Below are 16,175 nucleotides of genomic sequence, written 5' to 3'. Positions count from 1 at the left end.
TTTTTTTTTTTTTAAAGATTTTATTTATTCATGAGAGACACAGGGAGAGAGAGGCAGAGACACAGGCAGAGGGAGAAGCAGGCTCCACGCAGGGAGCCCGATGCGAGACTCGATCCTGGGACTCCAGGATCACACCCTGGGCCAAAGGCAGGTGCTAAACCGCTGAGCCACCCAGGGATCCCGGTAGTCTGTATTTTAAAGAAACTGCTGTCTTTATGGCTGTTTAACAAATGACTTGTGGGGCATCTACATGTCTCAGTTTGTTAAGTGTCTGACTCTTGATTTTGGCTCAGGTAGTGCTCTCATGGTCATGAGATGGAGCCCTGTATTGGGCTCTGTGCTGGGCGTGAAGCCTGTTGAAGAGTCTCTCTCTTCCTTTCCCTCGCCCTTTGTATCTCTCTCTCTTGCTTTCTCTGTTTCTCTCTCTCCCTTTCCCCTTTACCCCTACCCCTTTTCTCTCTCTTACCTTCTCCCTCTCCTATTCTTCCTCTAAAACACTCAAAACAAAACAAAAAAAACCCCAAATGTCTTGGGATCTTCTTTTCTCCAGATTGTACGAACAGATCTGAAAGAGTTAAGAGATTTCAACTTGGATGGTGCTCCTTATGGCTATACTCCCTTCTGTGATAGCCGGAAAGAAATGGATGGCTACAGGTTCTGGAAATCAGGGTACTGGGCCAGTCATTTGGCTGGGCGAAAATATCATATCAGGTATTGAAAAAGCGATATACCTAATGCTATTTGATTTTCTTTTCTTAAAAAATTTATTTTGCATATTAGAAATTGTGAGTAGGTAATAAATTAATATGGTTCAGAAATAAAAATTATAAAAGATATGTCATGAAAAAGAATCTTCCCAGTCCTTTCTGTCTTCTAGTCAGTTCCCACTTCTATAACAGATAATCTCTTCTATTAATTTATATATATCCTTCCAGAACTTAGTTCTTACATAAACAACTAGACTTCTTTTTTACACAAAATAATACCATCATATTTACAGTTTTGTGCCTTGTTTTATTTAATCTCTATTAAATCTTATGTCAGTGAGTTGAGAGAGACCTTCCTTTACATCTACATATTATTCCAGTAGATATATGTTTTTTATGATCTTTTGCTGTGACATATGTCGTTGTAGTGAATAATTAGGTACATCACTTAGTATATTTCAGACATATCTGTAGGACAGAATCCTAGAAGTAGAACTGCTAGAATGGACTGTGTAATGTTACATTATCTGCTCTGGGCCGGATGTGGTTTGGAAGATCTAGAAGGTCAGGGGATGTGTAGGTAGCAGCATTTACAGAGATATTTATCTCTGAGGTTTGGTGATTTATCCTTAGTTATGTTCTTGGTCCAGAAGATCCATAACACTGTGGGGATTTTTTCCTGCAACATTTAAGACATCAGGGTATCTTTGATGATTAGCTTTTATTACTTTATCTGCTGACATTTCATAGAAGTTGTCTTTTGTCAGAGATTTAAGGCAGCTAAGTAAGGAAGATAGTTGAATAAGGAGGAGTGACAAAGTGAGCTTGTGATGGCAGAATATGGATTTTGCAATAATTTCCTGAGCATCTTTGAAGAGGCACGTACTGACCCTGAGCTGTACCATGAGGCCATAGTTCACTTTTTCAAAGAGCGGCCAGGATGTTTACCTGGTGACTGTTATTTAGTGAGGTTACTTTTGGTGCCACAATCCATGGTTATAACAAGTAGTTCTTCTCTATCCAGTGCACTGTATGTCGTGGATCTGAAGAAGTTTAGGAAAATAGCTGCTGGTGACAGACTCAGGGGACAGTACCAAGGTCTGAGTCAGGATCCTAACAGCCTGTCAAATCTTGATCAAGTAAGTGGCTATTTTTTTGGTTAACACTTTCAGTGATGGGTATGCAGTATTGTGTCAGGAATTATTTTCCTCTCTGTTCTCTCCTGTTAGGACAGTGTTTTGTTTCTTCGTGGAAAGGAATTGTGCAGTGTGTGTGTGTGGGACATTTTTATCTCTCCTGAAAAATGTCATAGTCATAGATGCCATAGATGTTGGTTTGGAAGGGAGATAGAAGGCCTCTTCAAACCATTACCATATTTTTAAATTTTGTACCCACGGTAATCTGATAAATTTGTTTCTCTGCCTGCTAGGAGCAATTTGTTTCTCTTTAGGAGCTAATTAACAAGGATTCACTGTATCTAGTCTCACAATTTCAATTTCCCTTTTTTCTGTGTCAAAAACCATGGGTTTTCTTAAGTTTAGCCAAATCAGTGTATTAGCTAAATATTTTTCAGAAGTGAGTCTATAGTTTTAGATACCTAGTTTCACATATTTTGTTTTGCATGTCTGCTTTAAACATGTTAAAGCCTTTATTGTGATATATAGCATCTATGAAAGAAAGCATACAAAAAAAAATATACCAATATGTACATATTCACATGCATTAATTTCTTTGTGGAAATGCCTATATGCCACCATCCAGTTCAAGAAATAGAACATTGCAAAAAAAGAAAAAAAAAAAGAAAAAAGAAAAGAAAATAGAACATTGCTAGCATCCCAGCAGCCACCCTTCTCTAACAAAGGTGTCCAGCATCCTGACTTTTGTGGTAATCACCTCAATGCTTTATTTCTAAATTACTGCTTTAACATGTATCCTTAAATACTATAGATTGGTTTTGAGTGGTTTTTTCCTCCCTACCTCAGTATCTTAAAATATGCACTCTTCTGAGCTAATTTCTTTTGTTCAACATTATGTCTGTACAATCCATCCATTTTGTTGTGTGTAGTGGTACAGTGCTTTGTTTATCCAACATTTGGGTTGTTTTCCATTTTTTGTCTTCCATGGATAATGCTGCTGTGATCATTCGTGCAACTGTCTTGATGCACATGTACACATATTTCAGTTGTGTGTACAGCAACACATGGAATTACCAAGTCATCAGATTAGTGTATTTTTCTTTATTAGATGATCCTAAACAGTTTTCCAGAGTAGTTGTAATTTATGTTCCCACTAGCCATGTAAGAATTCCTATTGCTCATGTTTTGACCAGTATTTATTGTCAGTCTGTTAATTTGGTATATGTGAATCATTATCCTATGTGACTTTCATTTGGAGAGTTTTTTATGTTTATATTTAATATAATCATTAGTGAAGTAGAATTTACATCTGCCATTTAAATTTCCTTGTTACCTTTGCTATGTATTTTTGAGTTATTTTCTCAGTGGTTGTCTTGATGACTATCATTAACACTTTAACTTATGACAGTTTTTTAAGATTTTATTTATTTATTCATGATAGACACAGAGAGAGAGAGGGGGAGAGAGAGACGCAGAGACACAGGCAGAGGGAGAAGCAGGCTCCATGCAGGGAGCCCGATGCAGGACTTGATCCCGGGTCTCCAGGATCACACCCCAGGCTGAAGGCGGTGCTAAACCGCTGGGCCACCGGGGCTGCCCACTTATGATAATTTAGTTTGAGTTACTAACTACTTAATTTCAGTAGTATTCAAAAACTTTGTTCCTAAATAGCTGTGTTCCCCTCGTCCCCCTACTTTTATTATCATACAATTTGTATGTTTATACATCATATGCTCACCAACACAGATTTATAATTATTACTGTTTGGAATTGTTTTTAAACTGGGGGGGGGGGAACTCTTCATAAGAAATACATTGATATTATCTTTTATATTTACCTACATACCTTTACTGCTGCTTTTAATTTTTTCACGTGTCTAGTGCCCTTCCGTTTCAGCCAGAAGACTCCCTATAATCTGTCTGATAGGATAGCCCTGGAGCTACAAACTCTTGAAGAATGTATAATTTTCTCCTTCATTGTTTTTTGATGAGTAATTTTGCTAGATATAAAATTCTTGCCTGACAGGTTTTTTTTTTTCCCCTTCTCATGTTTTTCTTTGAATCTATTGTTCCACAAATTCTTGGCCTCCATATTTTGTGATGAGAAGTTAGCATTAATCTTGAGAATCCCTTACCTGACAAGTCACTGTCTCTAGTCTTTTCTTTTGATGGTTTAATTATGATATAGCTAGGTTGGATCTCTTCTGAATTTATCCTGCTTGAAATTCATTGAGCTTGTGTAGATTAAGATTTTTCACCAAATTTGGAACATTCTGTTTCTTTAAGTATTATTTCTACCTCTTTCTCTCTCCTCTTGGGACTGCCATTGTATGTGTTCATGTATTTATTTGATGGTTTCCCACAGTTCTCTGAGGCTCTGTTTAGTTTTCTTCATTCTTCTCTCTGCTTCTGGATAATCTCAAGACTGAATAATCTCAATTGATTTATCTTCAGTTGACTGATTATTTTTTCTGCTGCTCAAATCTGTGGTTAAACCCATCTAGCGAAATTTCATTTAAATTATTGTGTTTTTCAACAGTGTATTTCCTGCTTGGTTCTTTTGTATAATTTGTATCTCTTTATTATCTAATTTTTGAAACATCATTCTCATATTTTCCTTTAGTTCTATTAGACATGGTTTCTTTTGTCCTATTTGAACATATTTAAGATACCTGATAAAGTCCTTGTGTTATAAATCCAATGTCTAGGCCACCAAAAGTATAGTTTCTGTTGATTGTTTTTTACCCCTGTATATGGGTTTTATATATTTGGTATTTTGCAAGTCTCTTCATTTTTGTTGAAAACTGAACATTTCAAGTAATATAGTGTGGCAACTCTGGAAATCAGACTTTCCCCCTCCCCCAGAGTTTGTTGCTGCTTATTGTAGTAGTAGTTGTTTTTGGAGTTCAAAACCATTTCTGTGAAGTCTGCATTTTTGGTTTGCTTGATTAGCTTAGTAGCTAAAATTGAACGGAGATTTCCTTAAGTGTTCAGAACCACTAAGATTTGCATTCTTTGCCATCAGTCTCTGGGTGTATGTTGGAACATGTGCTCAACAGTCTGCTTTTGTTTCTATTTGTTACTGGTGTCTAAAATTGCAGTTGATTTTTGTATTCAGCTACCCTGCTAATCTTATATACTTTTGTCTTTTCTATATATGTAAGTGTATCATCTACAGATAATGGCTGTTTTACTTTTTCTTTTCCAATCTTATGTTACAAAAACTTTTTTTTTTCTCGCTTTCAGTATTTATTGGGACTTCTATAATGTTGAATAGAAATGTTGATAGTGGACATTCTTGACTCAAAATGATGAACGCATTCAGCATTTCACCACTAAGTATAATGTTTGTTGTAGATGTTTTATAGATACCCATTATTCACATTGAGGAAGTTCTTTTTAGTGTTGGTTTGCTACTTTAAAAAAAAAAAATCTTTTGTGTTAAATTTTGTTTTTGACATCTGTGATCATATGCTTTTCTTTTTTATTATAAATATAGTTAATTTTATACCTAAATATAATTTCTGAATTATATAATCAAACTTGATCATGATTTATAATTTTTTTATATAGTCCTGGATTCTGGGGGTATAAGTATTTATTTAAGAATTTTGCATTTAGGGATCCCTGGGTGGCGCAGCGGTTTGGCGCTTGCCTTTGGCCCAGGGCGTGATCCTGGAGATCCGGGATCGAATCCCACATCGGGCTCCCGGTGCATGGAGCCTGCTTCTCCCTCTGCCTGTGTCTCTGCCTCTCTCTCTCACTGTGTTCCTATCATAAATAAATAAAAATTAAAAAAAAAAAAAAAAAGAATTTTGCATTTATGTTTTTATGTGACATTGGCTTATAATATCTCTATCAGATTTTGGTATTGAGACTTAATGAAATGAGTTGGATTTTGTCTTTGTTTTTGTTTTAATTTACCTGTAATTGGTTTGTATAAGGTTGGCCTTATTTCTCTCTTAAATGCTTGGCCGAATTCACTAGTGAAGCCTCTAATTTCTTTGTGTTTAAATTATGATTCCAGTTTCTTTAATAGTTATGGGACTGTTGACATTTTCTGTTATTTCTTTTATCACTGTTTTTGTTAAGTTGTTTCTAAATTTCCTTAACATATTGTCATGAAATTGCTTTTACTATCCTTTCATTTTAAAAAACAATATAATTTTTTTTTCAATATAATTTATATATAGTGAAATGCTCAGATTTTAAGTGCACTGTGTAATTTTCTGATGATACACATCAGAAAATGTATATCCAGAGCCAGAATGCTTCCATTACTCCAGTTACCATTTTAAAGTCCATAGCATCTATACTGGTGTCTTCTCTTTCTCTTTTAAAAATTCCTGACATTGCTTATTGTGCTTTTTTTTTCCTTTATCACCTCGCCAAGAATTAAAGAAGCATCTTTATTTCACTGATTGTTCTTTATTGTTCTTACCTCTTTCTTTTATTTAATTTGATTTTTTCCCCTAATTTCTTGAGATAGGTGTTTAGTTCATAACTTTTAGTCTTTTCGAATATACATTTGAAAGGATCAGATGCTACCTCAGCAAAACTTGGTTGCATTCCACATGTTTTATAGGTAGTATTTTCCTTGACATTTGGTCACTTTAGAATTGCTTACATGGTTACTCTGCATTCTTTCCTGCATTTCTGGGCTTTCATATAGGATCATTTTCCTTCTGCCTAAAGAATATCATTTTATTTTCCTTAATGTAAGTTTACTAGTAACAATTTTTTTCTTTTTCTTTTTGTCTGTTAGTGTCTATTGTACTTGCATTATTAGGTATAATTCATGTAACATAAAATTTCCCATTTTAATCATTTTTAACTATACAGTTTAGTGGCATTAAGTACATTCACACTGTTACAGCCAACCATATCCAGAGCTTTTTATCATCTCATCCTGAAACTCTGTAAACATTAAAGAATAACTCTCCCTTCCTTCCTCTCCCCAGCCCCTGGCAACCTCTATTCTATTTTGTATCTGTATGAATTTGCCTATTCTAGATACTTTCAGAATCATACAGTATTTTTCCTTTTTGTGCCTAGCTTATTTGCTTATTTCACTTTGTATACTATTTTCAAGTTTGTCTTTTTTCTTTTTCTTTCTTTCATTCTTTCTTTCTTTCTTTCTTTCTTTCTTTCTTTCTTTCTTTCATTTATGAATGAATGAATGAAAGAGAGAGAGAGAGAGAGAATGAGAGAGAGTGTGTGTGTGTCAGATACACAGGCAGAGGGAGAAGCAGGCTCTATGCAGGAAGCCTGATGTGGGACTCCATCCCGGGACTCCGGGATCATGCTGTGAGCCGAAGGCAGATGCTCAACTGTTGAGTCACCCAGGTGTCCCTATTTTCAAGTTTCATCCATGTCATAGCATCAGAATTTCCTTCTTGTTAAGATGGAAGAATATTCCATTATATATATATATATTTTTTTTATATTATTAATTGGCCTTCTCAGTGCTTGATGATATTTAAAAGACAGTTATGTCTAACTCAGCAAAGTAACAATACCTTAAAATCGCTTTCATTATTTGAATTCTACAGCTATAGCAAATAATCATTTGTTAAATTGTTACATTCAGAACAAACATGGTTATAAATTAAATCCTGGTTCTCCATCTGTAAATTTTATAACATAATTTACTATAGCTTAATACTTAACCACTTTTAAATAAGGAGTTAAATATATCTGATTCAGTAGACGATACAGGTTGCATGTGGACACTTAGCCACATTAACAACTTGGGGAAAAAAAAAATCAAATGGCAATGCTATAATTCTCAGGTGAACTTTTTTCAGTTTTGAAACACCTATTTTGAATCTGTAAATATTTTAAGTGTTTTATTAGGCATGTAATAAACTATTATTTGAAATCTATTGGGCAGTTTGAAAATTTAAAGCCATAATGGTAAAAGTTGGCATACTGATGGTGAAATAAACAGAAATAATAACAAAAAAAAAATATATATATATATATATCTCCCATATTTTGTATATCTCTTCATCTGTTGATGGATATTTGGCTTATTTTCAGCTTTTTGCTATTGTGAATAATGCTTTTGTAAACATTGGCATACAAGTATATGTTTGAGTCCCTGCTTCAATTCTTTTTTGCATATACCTAGAAGTGGAATTTCTGGATCATATTGGTTGTTTGTTACAAGACAATGGAACACTGAGAACAAAGCTTCAAGGCATATAGTTGACTCAAAAACATGTGAGCTTCGTCCACTTGGGATCAAGCCCCAGGTGACAAGGTGGATTCAGAGCTTCCTTTATGCAAAACTGTGAAGTATAAAACCACACTCTATGCTTAGTTAACTTTCAAGAGGCAGTAGTACCTTTTCTTAGAATTGTCCTCATGGAGGGAAGTCTAGGTGCAGGTTATTTGTGAATTTTAAGCTAAAATTTTTCAGGTGCTTATCATAGGTAGTTTTTTTTTTTTTTTTTTTTATCATAGGTAGTTTGAATCCTCTAAACTTTGTGGTTTTAAAAAACATCACAAATATTTTAGCTTCTCTGAGGTTTTTAGTAGACCCTTTCAGTTCTAAAAATTTGTGATTGGTATGTGATACGTAATGAGCAACTATCATCACTAATTTGCTATTCATTCATTTAAATTTCTCCCAGAACTTTATATTGTTGTTTTATTTTCTTTTTTACCAAACAGGATTTGCCCAATAACATGATCCATCAGGTGCCAATTAAATCACTCCCTCAAGAATGGCTTTGGTGTGAAACGTGGTGTGATGATGCCTCTAAGAAAAGGGCAAAAACGATAGATTTGGTAAGCTCTTTGTGGTTCTTTTCTGCGTCCTAGTCCAGTGTGATTTACAACTAGATCATTATTAACACACAGAGAGAGTCTTACTTAGTGTTCTCTGTGGTTATACCGTTGGGGGACTGCAGCTTGTCCGACAGTAACATACATAGATTTCTGCTGCTGCAGCCAAGTCCTCTAGTGTCTGATGGGGCTGTTTTCACTAAAATCAGCAAAGTTACTACTTTTCTTATGGATTATCTCTGTGCCTTGTGATTTTACTACAAGAATGTTCTTTTCCTGCTTTCCTGTCACTCCCCACAACTTTGTAGAAGCTTTATGTGACCATGTTGCTTCTGCTCATCTGTCATTTGATTCCTCAGTGTTACTCTTTTTTGTTCATTTGGGATTTATAACCCAGGAACAGACATACCTTTGAATTCTGGATAATGTGCCCTGTCTTTACCTTGGTTGAAGTATACGATTTGGTTTTTCAGTGTAATAATCCAATGACCAAAGAGCCCAAGCTGGAAGCAGCTGTTCGAATTGTCCCAGAGTGGCAGGACTACGACCAGGAGATCAAGCAGCTACAGACCCGTTTCCAGAGGGAGAAAGAGACAGGAGTGCTGGACAAGGAGAAGACGACACAAGAGTCACGCTGGGAAGGTAGGTCCAACCTTCGGCCCTAGAGAAATATTATTTACGTTCCTGATTTGTGTTTATTGCAAAAACAGAATAATGAATAAAAGGAATCTCAGCACTTCTGTCCTGACGTCAACCAGTATATATTTTTATTTTCCTTTTTTTAATTGGCCTTCTAAATGGTATGTATTACCATTGTAATACATCAATTGTATTAATACAATCACTGTCCTCTTTTCTTTTCCTTTTTATTTACTTATTTATTTATGTTTTTGAGAAAAGGTGCTTTTTTTGACTTGGTTTTGTTTTAAAAGATTCTATTTATTTATTTATGAAAGATACAGAGAGAGAGGCAGAGACATACGCAGAGGCAGAAGCAGGCTCCCCATGGAGAACCTGTTGTGGAACTCAATCCTGGGGCCCAGGATCACACCCTGAGCCAAAGGCAGATGCACAACCACTGAGCCACCCAGGCATCCCAAGAAAAGGTGCTTTAATTGAGATTATTGTTAGGTAGGCCTATGAGTTTTGTGATACATAAGACAAGCAGGGAGTCTTCTGGTGTGTTGTTGGCCTGTTTAGGCATAAGGTTCTAGGTCCTTCCCTCTATCTGACAAGCCCAGTGTTATTTTGGGGATCTCTTGTCTTATTCCTTGGCTTTTTATTAAATCTCTCCAGGCACTAGTAAATGAACACATTTAGGATCAAGACAAAGTACATATTGACGTGAAAAAAATATTCTTTCAGAGAAGCATATTAGGGTGGAGGATAGAGTGTTTTTATTTAATTTAGGCTAAGAATAGAGGGACTAAATGTTCATGTAATATTTTCCCTATGCTATATACATTTCAAATGGTATGCAGTTGACAAAAATCATTAGAATACAAAAGTGACCTTTTGTAAACTATTAATAAGCTGAGATCTGGATTTTAAACATTTATTCAGCTCAAAACTAATTCTAAAAGAGCAATTACAGAACATGGATCTTGAGTGATTCACCCAACCATCCTGAAGACTGTACCATGATATTAAGTATCACGGCCGAGAGGCTGGATATTCAGCATAAAAATAATTAAAATTCAATAGTGAAACCTAAAGGATTTCTGTCGATGCATACATAAAGAATGTAGACAAACTGTTCAAATAAGAGAAGAACACAAATAATAAGTGAAGTTGAGGAAACAGTAATTACATTAAAGGAATCTGTCATTAAAATATATACTCCATTGAAAAAATATGTATATTGTTTCTGATAATGCCCTTTGTTGGGGAGATGGTGAAGAAACTGCTCTGGGTCTACCTTGCCAGAGCTTTGCATATTAGAACAGCCCTTATTAAAAAGCAATAATAAGGTGCCTGGGTGGCTCAGTTGGTGAAATGTCTGACTCTTGATTTTGGCTCAGGGTTGTGAGATCGAGCCCAGTGTCAGGCTCTGTGCTAGGTATGGAGTCTGCTTAAGATTCTCTCCCCCTCTCTCTGTGAGCTCCCCTCTTGCCCTCTATTAAAAAAAGGAGGGAGATAATAAATTGGCTGTCAGAAACCATTAACATGTTTATTCCCTTGATAGTTCCTTTCTTGAGAATTTACCTTAAAGAAATAAGTCCACACAAGAAAAAAGTCATATACATGAAGAAATATATTATTTATAAACCAAAAGCATTAAAAACAGTTTAAACATCCAAGAGCTGCACTTTACTGTATAAAGTATATGAGCTGCACTTTTACTTAGGAAAATGTTTACATGTTAAGTGAAGAAAGAAGAATCCTGACTAAAAATATGCACGTTTTCACCAGAAGTAAATATTGTATTTGTGAAAACAGTTCTGCTGGAGTAGGAGTATGCAGGTAGTGTCAGTGTTTTTAAAAACAAAAAGATCTTTATTTCTTTTTCAAAATTAATACACCAAACCAGAGCTCCTAAAAATTTTAAAAGAGAGATAAAATGGAGGTGGGGCTGTAATTAATAGGTTATAATACCAGAAAAGAAATCCAGTCTGTATTTTTGTAACTTAAAGATTGAACCATTTTATTTTCAATTGTCCTCTTTTTCCATAGGACCTCAGAAACGAGAAGAGTTATGATCTTCATTCACAAGCGGATAGGAAATTACACCATTTGAAAAACACTTTTTATATTAAATGCTAGTTTTTTTCTGATCTGTCTCTACAACTGCTGATAAACTGGCTGGGCAGGTGTGCCACACCTTTTGATTCTGAGCATTTGATTTTGACTTCTGCATACCAGTGGGCTCTGGACTTTTAGAGTTAAGGCTCTATTGGATTTGTACCTCATAGGAAGACAAGTGACTGATCTTTTGAGACTCTGTAAAGAGCAGTCTTCTGACCAGAAGGGAAAATGGCAAAGGCAACTGGAAGAAAATGAGTCCTGTGGTGAGCACACCCAAGAGCACACACATGCTGCACCACCACAGGAAGCCAACCAGCCAGAGCAGCCATGTTCTTCCTTACCTCAGTTTACTGGCAGTGGAGCTCAGTCTGCAGCCTGCACTGTGGTGGCAGAAGCTTCTGTGTGGCAGAAGCTCTGTGCAAGGTCCACACACCTTGAGGTTTATGCCAGTGTGCTCCTGTGTCCTTTGTTCTCTTCTCCAGCATCAAGTTCATTGTCTAATTGAAACCCAACCAACAATCATGTGTCTTTGGAGTTGGCTCGGGACAGATTAATTTGGGGACAGGATGGGGTGGGTTGGGGTGAAGGTGGGGAACATAGCAGAAGTAGGACGACTCTGGGGTGTCTGAGGGGAAATGAGGAAAACAGAAATTGACCGTTCTCTTTTATAAACCATCAGTACCATGTGACTAATTTGAAATGAAAACATGATTTTTAATCCCCACCCAACCCCAGTAAACTTTTTAGATAATTGTTTTGTAAACAATTTTTGTATTTGTGAAGGTCTGCTTTTTCTTCCCACTTTCTAAAAAAAAAAGAAAAAAAAAGTCTGTTATTGATTTCCTTACTGGATACAGCCATAGCGAGCCCCTCTGGTGATCCATCTCGCAGGGCTCGGGGCTCCCTCAGAAAGGTCGTTGCATCATTCATCCCTCTGCTTCCTGGGGAAGGGATTGTCTCTTCAGACCCAGGCAGAGCTGGCTTGACTTCTCTGTGAGGAAATCCCAGAGCTGAGGACAGGAGAGATGTTGAACAGGAGAGGTGTTAATTTGTTTCTCTTCACTGTTCTATATTCCTTTTAGTTGAGCCTGTGGGTTGCCTTTGGTTTGCTGAAATTGCCGGAATGCCACCTCTTCTGATTGCACAAAATCACACCTTGAAGGTGTGTTGGCCCTTTAGTCCCTGCTTTTAGTGTCTTTGCTTTAGCAACCCAGCACAGTCCTTCTGGAGAGGCCTCTCCTGGTAAGTAGGCAGTGTGGGGAGGCACCCACAAGGGAGTCTTCTGGTGTGGTGTTGGGCTGCATGGGTGTGAGGCTCTGGGTTCCTTCCCTCCATCTGCCCAGGCTGCAGAGTACAGCAAGCAGCAAGAGTACTCCCATGGGACTGCACCTTCTTCCAGGGCAAACTGGTGTTGTCTCCAATATTTTGCCTGCTTTTTAAAAATGTGAGGAGGGGCTGCAAATGAATAGGAGAATCCTCACTCTTCTAAGCCAGGGAACATTGATTTGCAGTCTTTTTTTAAAAATCAAGTCTTGTGACAACTACCAAGGAATTTTTTCCATATACACATAAGCAAAAGTTAGCTTAGGAGTCTCTCAGCCTGAAGGAGCTTTTCAGTTTGCTTTTATAATTACATTAAAAATTGGGACAAGGGGAGCTCAAAAGATTTTTATGTAAATTGATCCAAGACTAAAAGATACCTCAGAATCATTGCTGTTGACAAAGGCTGTAGCTTGAGTTCCCCCTGCCCTGCTGCTCTCCTGGTCAGAATAGCTAAAGGGATAGAATCAGGGCAAAAAATATATGTTCAGCTTCGTCTTCAATTTAATTAAGCCTTCAGAGAGGCTTCTGCTCCCGCAGCTTTAGTCTATAACCGTGAACAGAGTTGTGCATTTTCTGAGTTTATTTTCTGGGAGACTGAGCAGGAAATACTAGTCACTGGAGTATGCTTTTTAAATGGTGGTTCCCATGGGACATGGAACAAGCCACCTTTCTTCATGTCTTTCCACCAGGTCTCATGTGCATATTCCATGTGAGGAAAGTACAGTGTGAAATCTGTCATCTGTGTAGTATGTGTGTCCTCACTGCCCTTATTCATCACCACCCTAAACGGAAGTTTTACCAGTAGCTGAATCTAAATATGTAAGATCCAGCTTACTTCTGAAATAGTCGAGGGCCTGCCTTCCTTCTCTTGGTTCATGTGTCATCAGCATCTCTCAGGATGAACCTCTGATGACCTAGAAAGTGATAATACCACTAAAATTTGGTCTTGGTCAGCTTTGTCTAGTCTTTACTGTGTGAAAACAAATTGTGACTGAAAAGATTTTTTTTTTCAAGAGGCAAGAGCTGATGGCAATGAAACACACAAGCTTCTGGAAACTTCACAGTGCATTATTTTTAACCATCATTTATTTATATGTAATGGAATTTTTTCTCTTATCATGCTATAATGGGAAATTTTCTTTCTGAATCAGTGCCAGAGTGCTGTAAAATAATGTTACATGTCAGAGTGACACGCAGCAGTGTGTTTTTATGTTCTATGAGTAGTGGTATTTGATTGAGATCAAACCCATGCACACAGCCTACTGCTGGAGCTGTGGGGCATGCCTATGTTTATTTTAAAATTGTACTCAATCCTTACACATTGAGAATGATGACACATTAGTTTTCCGACATAAGGCCGATAAAGTGTAGAATCTCAAAATGCGGCATTTCAAATGGAAATGTACAGATGTTTGCCTACCTACTACATGCATATGCCTCATGATATGCCTGTGTGTTGTATGAACTCAGCTCGTGGGAGAGCAAAGATTATCAAATCATTTCCAGGAATAGAGCTTAATGAACTCTCCTGTCCTCAAGTCCTCATATAATGGACTGTGTTGAGGCTCCACTTGAATGAACAGCTTTTGTCTGGTTGCAGGGACTCAGTCCTCAGATAAAGAGTTGAAAGCTAGAGGTGGCATTACAGTTTTCAGAAGAGACTGGCCCAGGTAATAGGAAGGGAATCCATTTCCTTAAGCTGGGAGTTACACTTGAAGGATGCCATAATTTGGAACAAGTCAGACACCACCCTCCTAGCAATGAGTAAAATTATTCCCCTTACCCACATTTCCCCTAGGAGTAAATTTAGGTACTTAAGAGCAGTCCTTTTCTAAAATTGCCATGAATGATTGAAAGAAATAATTCAACTCAAGAGTTATAAGGAAATTTCTAGTGCATTTTTCTGAATATAGTGTTAGTGCTGTGGCATCAGATTTCATGGAAATGGAAATGTTTAGGTAAAGTCACCTAATGGAAACTGTTTGTTGGCAACAACAAATGGAAGGTGAATTGTGTGCAAATTTATTTAAATATCGATTCCATTGTGTAATTTTAATAATTTTTAAATATTTGATTTTATGGAAATACTTTTGTGGGATGATAAGAATTAAATATAGCTATCATGTCTAGTTTGGTGGGATAACATTTTTTACCTAAATTCATGTTTTCCCTGCCTTGATGTAGTGGTGGAAGATCTCAATCATGACTTTGGTAATTAATTACCTGATTGAATTCAAGCTAATGAGACTTTATTAGCTCAGGTTGTAATCGATATTTCAAACTATCTGGAGGATACCAGTTTTCTCTTTCATTTGGTATTTGATCTCTTGGTCTAATACAGAAACAACACTTCCAGGTAACAGTGTGTCAGTGCATGGAGTAGTGGATCTCTCCTTTCAGGGTGCCATTGGGTGCTGACAAGTTTATAAGAAGAAACTACAAAATCAGCTTCAAGCAGCTGCATGCTCCCCAAAAGTAGTGCATTTAGGTTGTTTTTTATTGTTGTTTGTTTTTTGTTTTTTAGTGCATTAAGTTTAAACTCACTGATAATGATTTTGCAAGCAAGAGACTATCTTCTGAGTCTTAAATTACCTAGCAATGCAGAGGGCAAATGTGGAGATTTAAGAGGAAACAAGTTAGGGTATGAGTTAAGGCCTTCACCCACCTGTAACTTACGCATTGCCTTACTTGTCACTATTTAGATTTCCAGAGAAGTGGCATAATTCCTCTTCAAAATAAAAGTAGCAAAATCTAAGGTTAACAATCCGAGAGAAAGATGATCAAGTACCATTTTATCCTTGGTAATAACAAGGTAAACATAGAAAAATGAAAAATGTTAGAATTTTTAAAGAACTGTGTGTATTCGAAAACCTTCTTTATAACTGTTTTGTTTTACTGTAATCTATTCCATCAAATGCAACATTGGTCCAGGTGCTGCCCCTTGCTTGGGAAGAAGCGCTGAGGCTCTAAATGTCTGCAGAGCCCTCTGCACCTGAAGTGAACTGAGAATGAATTTCCTGGTACTGTAATGAAAATAAGGTCTGCTCAACACAATAAACTTTTCCTTGTCTTCTTTAAAACTTTCTGGTCAGTCATTCAGCTATTATGTTTAGGAAGAACTGAATTATCAGAATTTAAGGTTCCAACCTTTCATCTGACAGAAGAAGCAGGGCTGGACAGGAAGACCTTTATCGGAATGTCTCCTCTGGTATTGGAGCTAGGGGTGTTGTTTCCAGTTCTCTGAATTCTCACAGTAGCATCCGTACCTCTTCAAGGTCACCAGCCTTGGGGAACTGCCGTGGGTGGGATCTTGTAGGCAAGTTGCCCTAGGAAGGCTAACCATAACGAGAAGGCATAGTTTGAACATTTTGCACACTCTCTGAACTACTCGGGCTAGACTTAAAGATCTGGTTCTTGACACTCAGATGCTCATTGGACACTGCAAGCTAGTTTAACGAGTGCTCTTGCTGAGG

The 16,175-nt window shown here is 36.9% G+C and overlaps 1 protein-coding gene across 2 annotated transcripts in view; it reads left to right on the top strand.

Annotated features, from left to right (window-relative positions):
• The window catches only part of UGGT1 (UDP-glucose glycoprotein glucosyltransferase 1), a 120,432-nt gene extending 104,650 nt beyond the window's left edge, over positions 1 to 15,782 (top strand). For both annotated transcript variants that reach the window (XM_041739615.1, XM_041739614.1), the window contains 5 exons: positions 551 to 711; positions 1,732 to 1,846; positions 8,521 to 8,637; positions 9,108 to 9,276; positions 11,308 to 15,782. In XM_041739615.1, the coding sequence (XP_041595549.1) occupies positions 551 to 711; positions 1,732 to 1,846; positions 8,521 to 8,637; positions 9,108 to 9,276; positions 11,308 to 11,333 (588 nt within the window). In that variant the 3' untranslated portion in view covers positions 11,334 to 15,782. The remainder of the gene's footprint in view (positions 1 to 550; positions 712 to 1,731; positions 1,847 to 8,520; positions 8,638 to 9,107; positions 9,277 to 11,307) is intronic.
• The last annotated feature ends 393 nt before the right edge of the window (positions 15,783 to 16,175 follow it).

The sequence above is a fragment of the Vulpes lagopus genome, chromosome 24 (assembly GCF_018345385.1).
Source record: "Vulpes lagopus strain Blue_001 chromosome 24, ASM1834538v1, whole genome shotgun sequence".
Lineage (NCBI taxonomy): Eukaryota > Metazoa > Chordata > Mammalia > Carnivora > Canidae > Vulpes > Vulpes lagopus.
The sequence above is the reverse complement of the archived record's forward strand: the minus strand, read 5'-3'. Positions and strand labels throughout refer to the sequence as shown.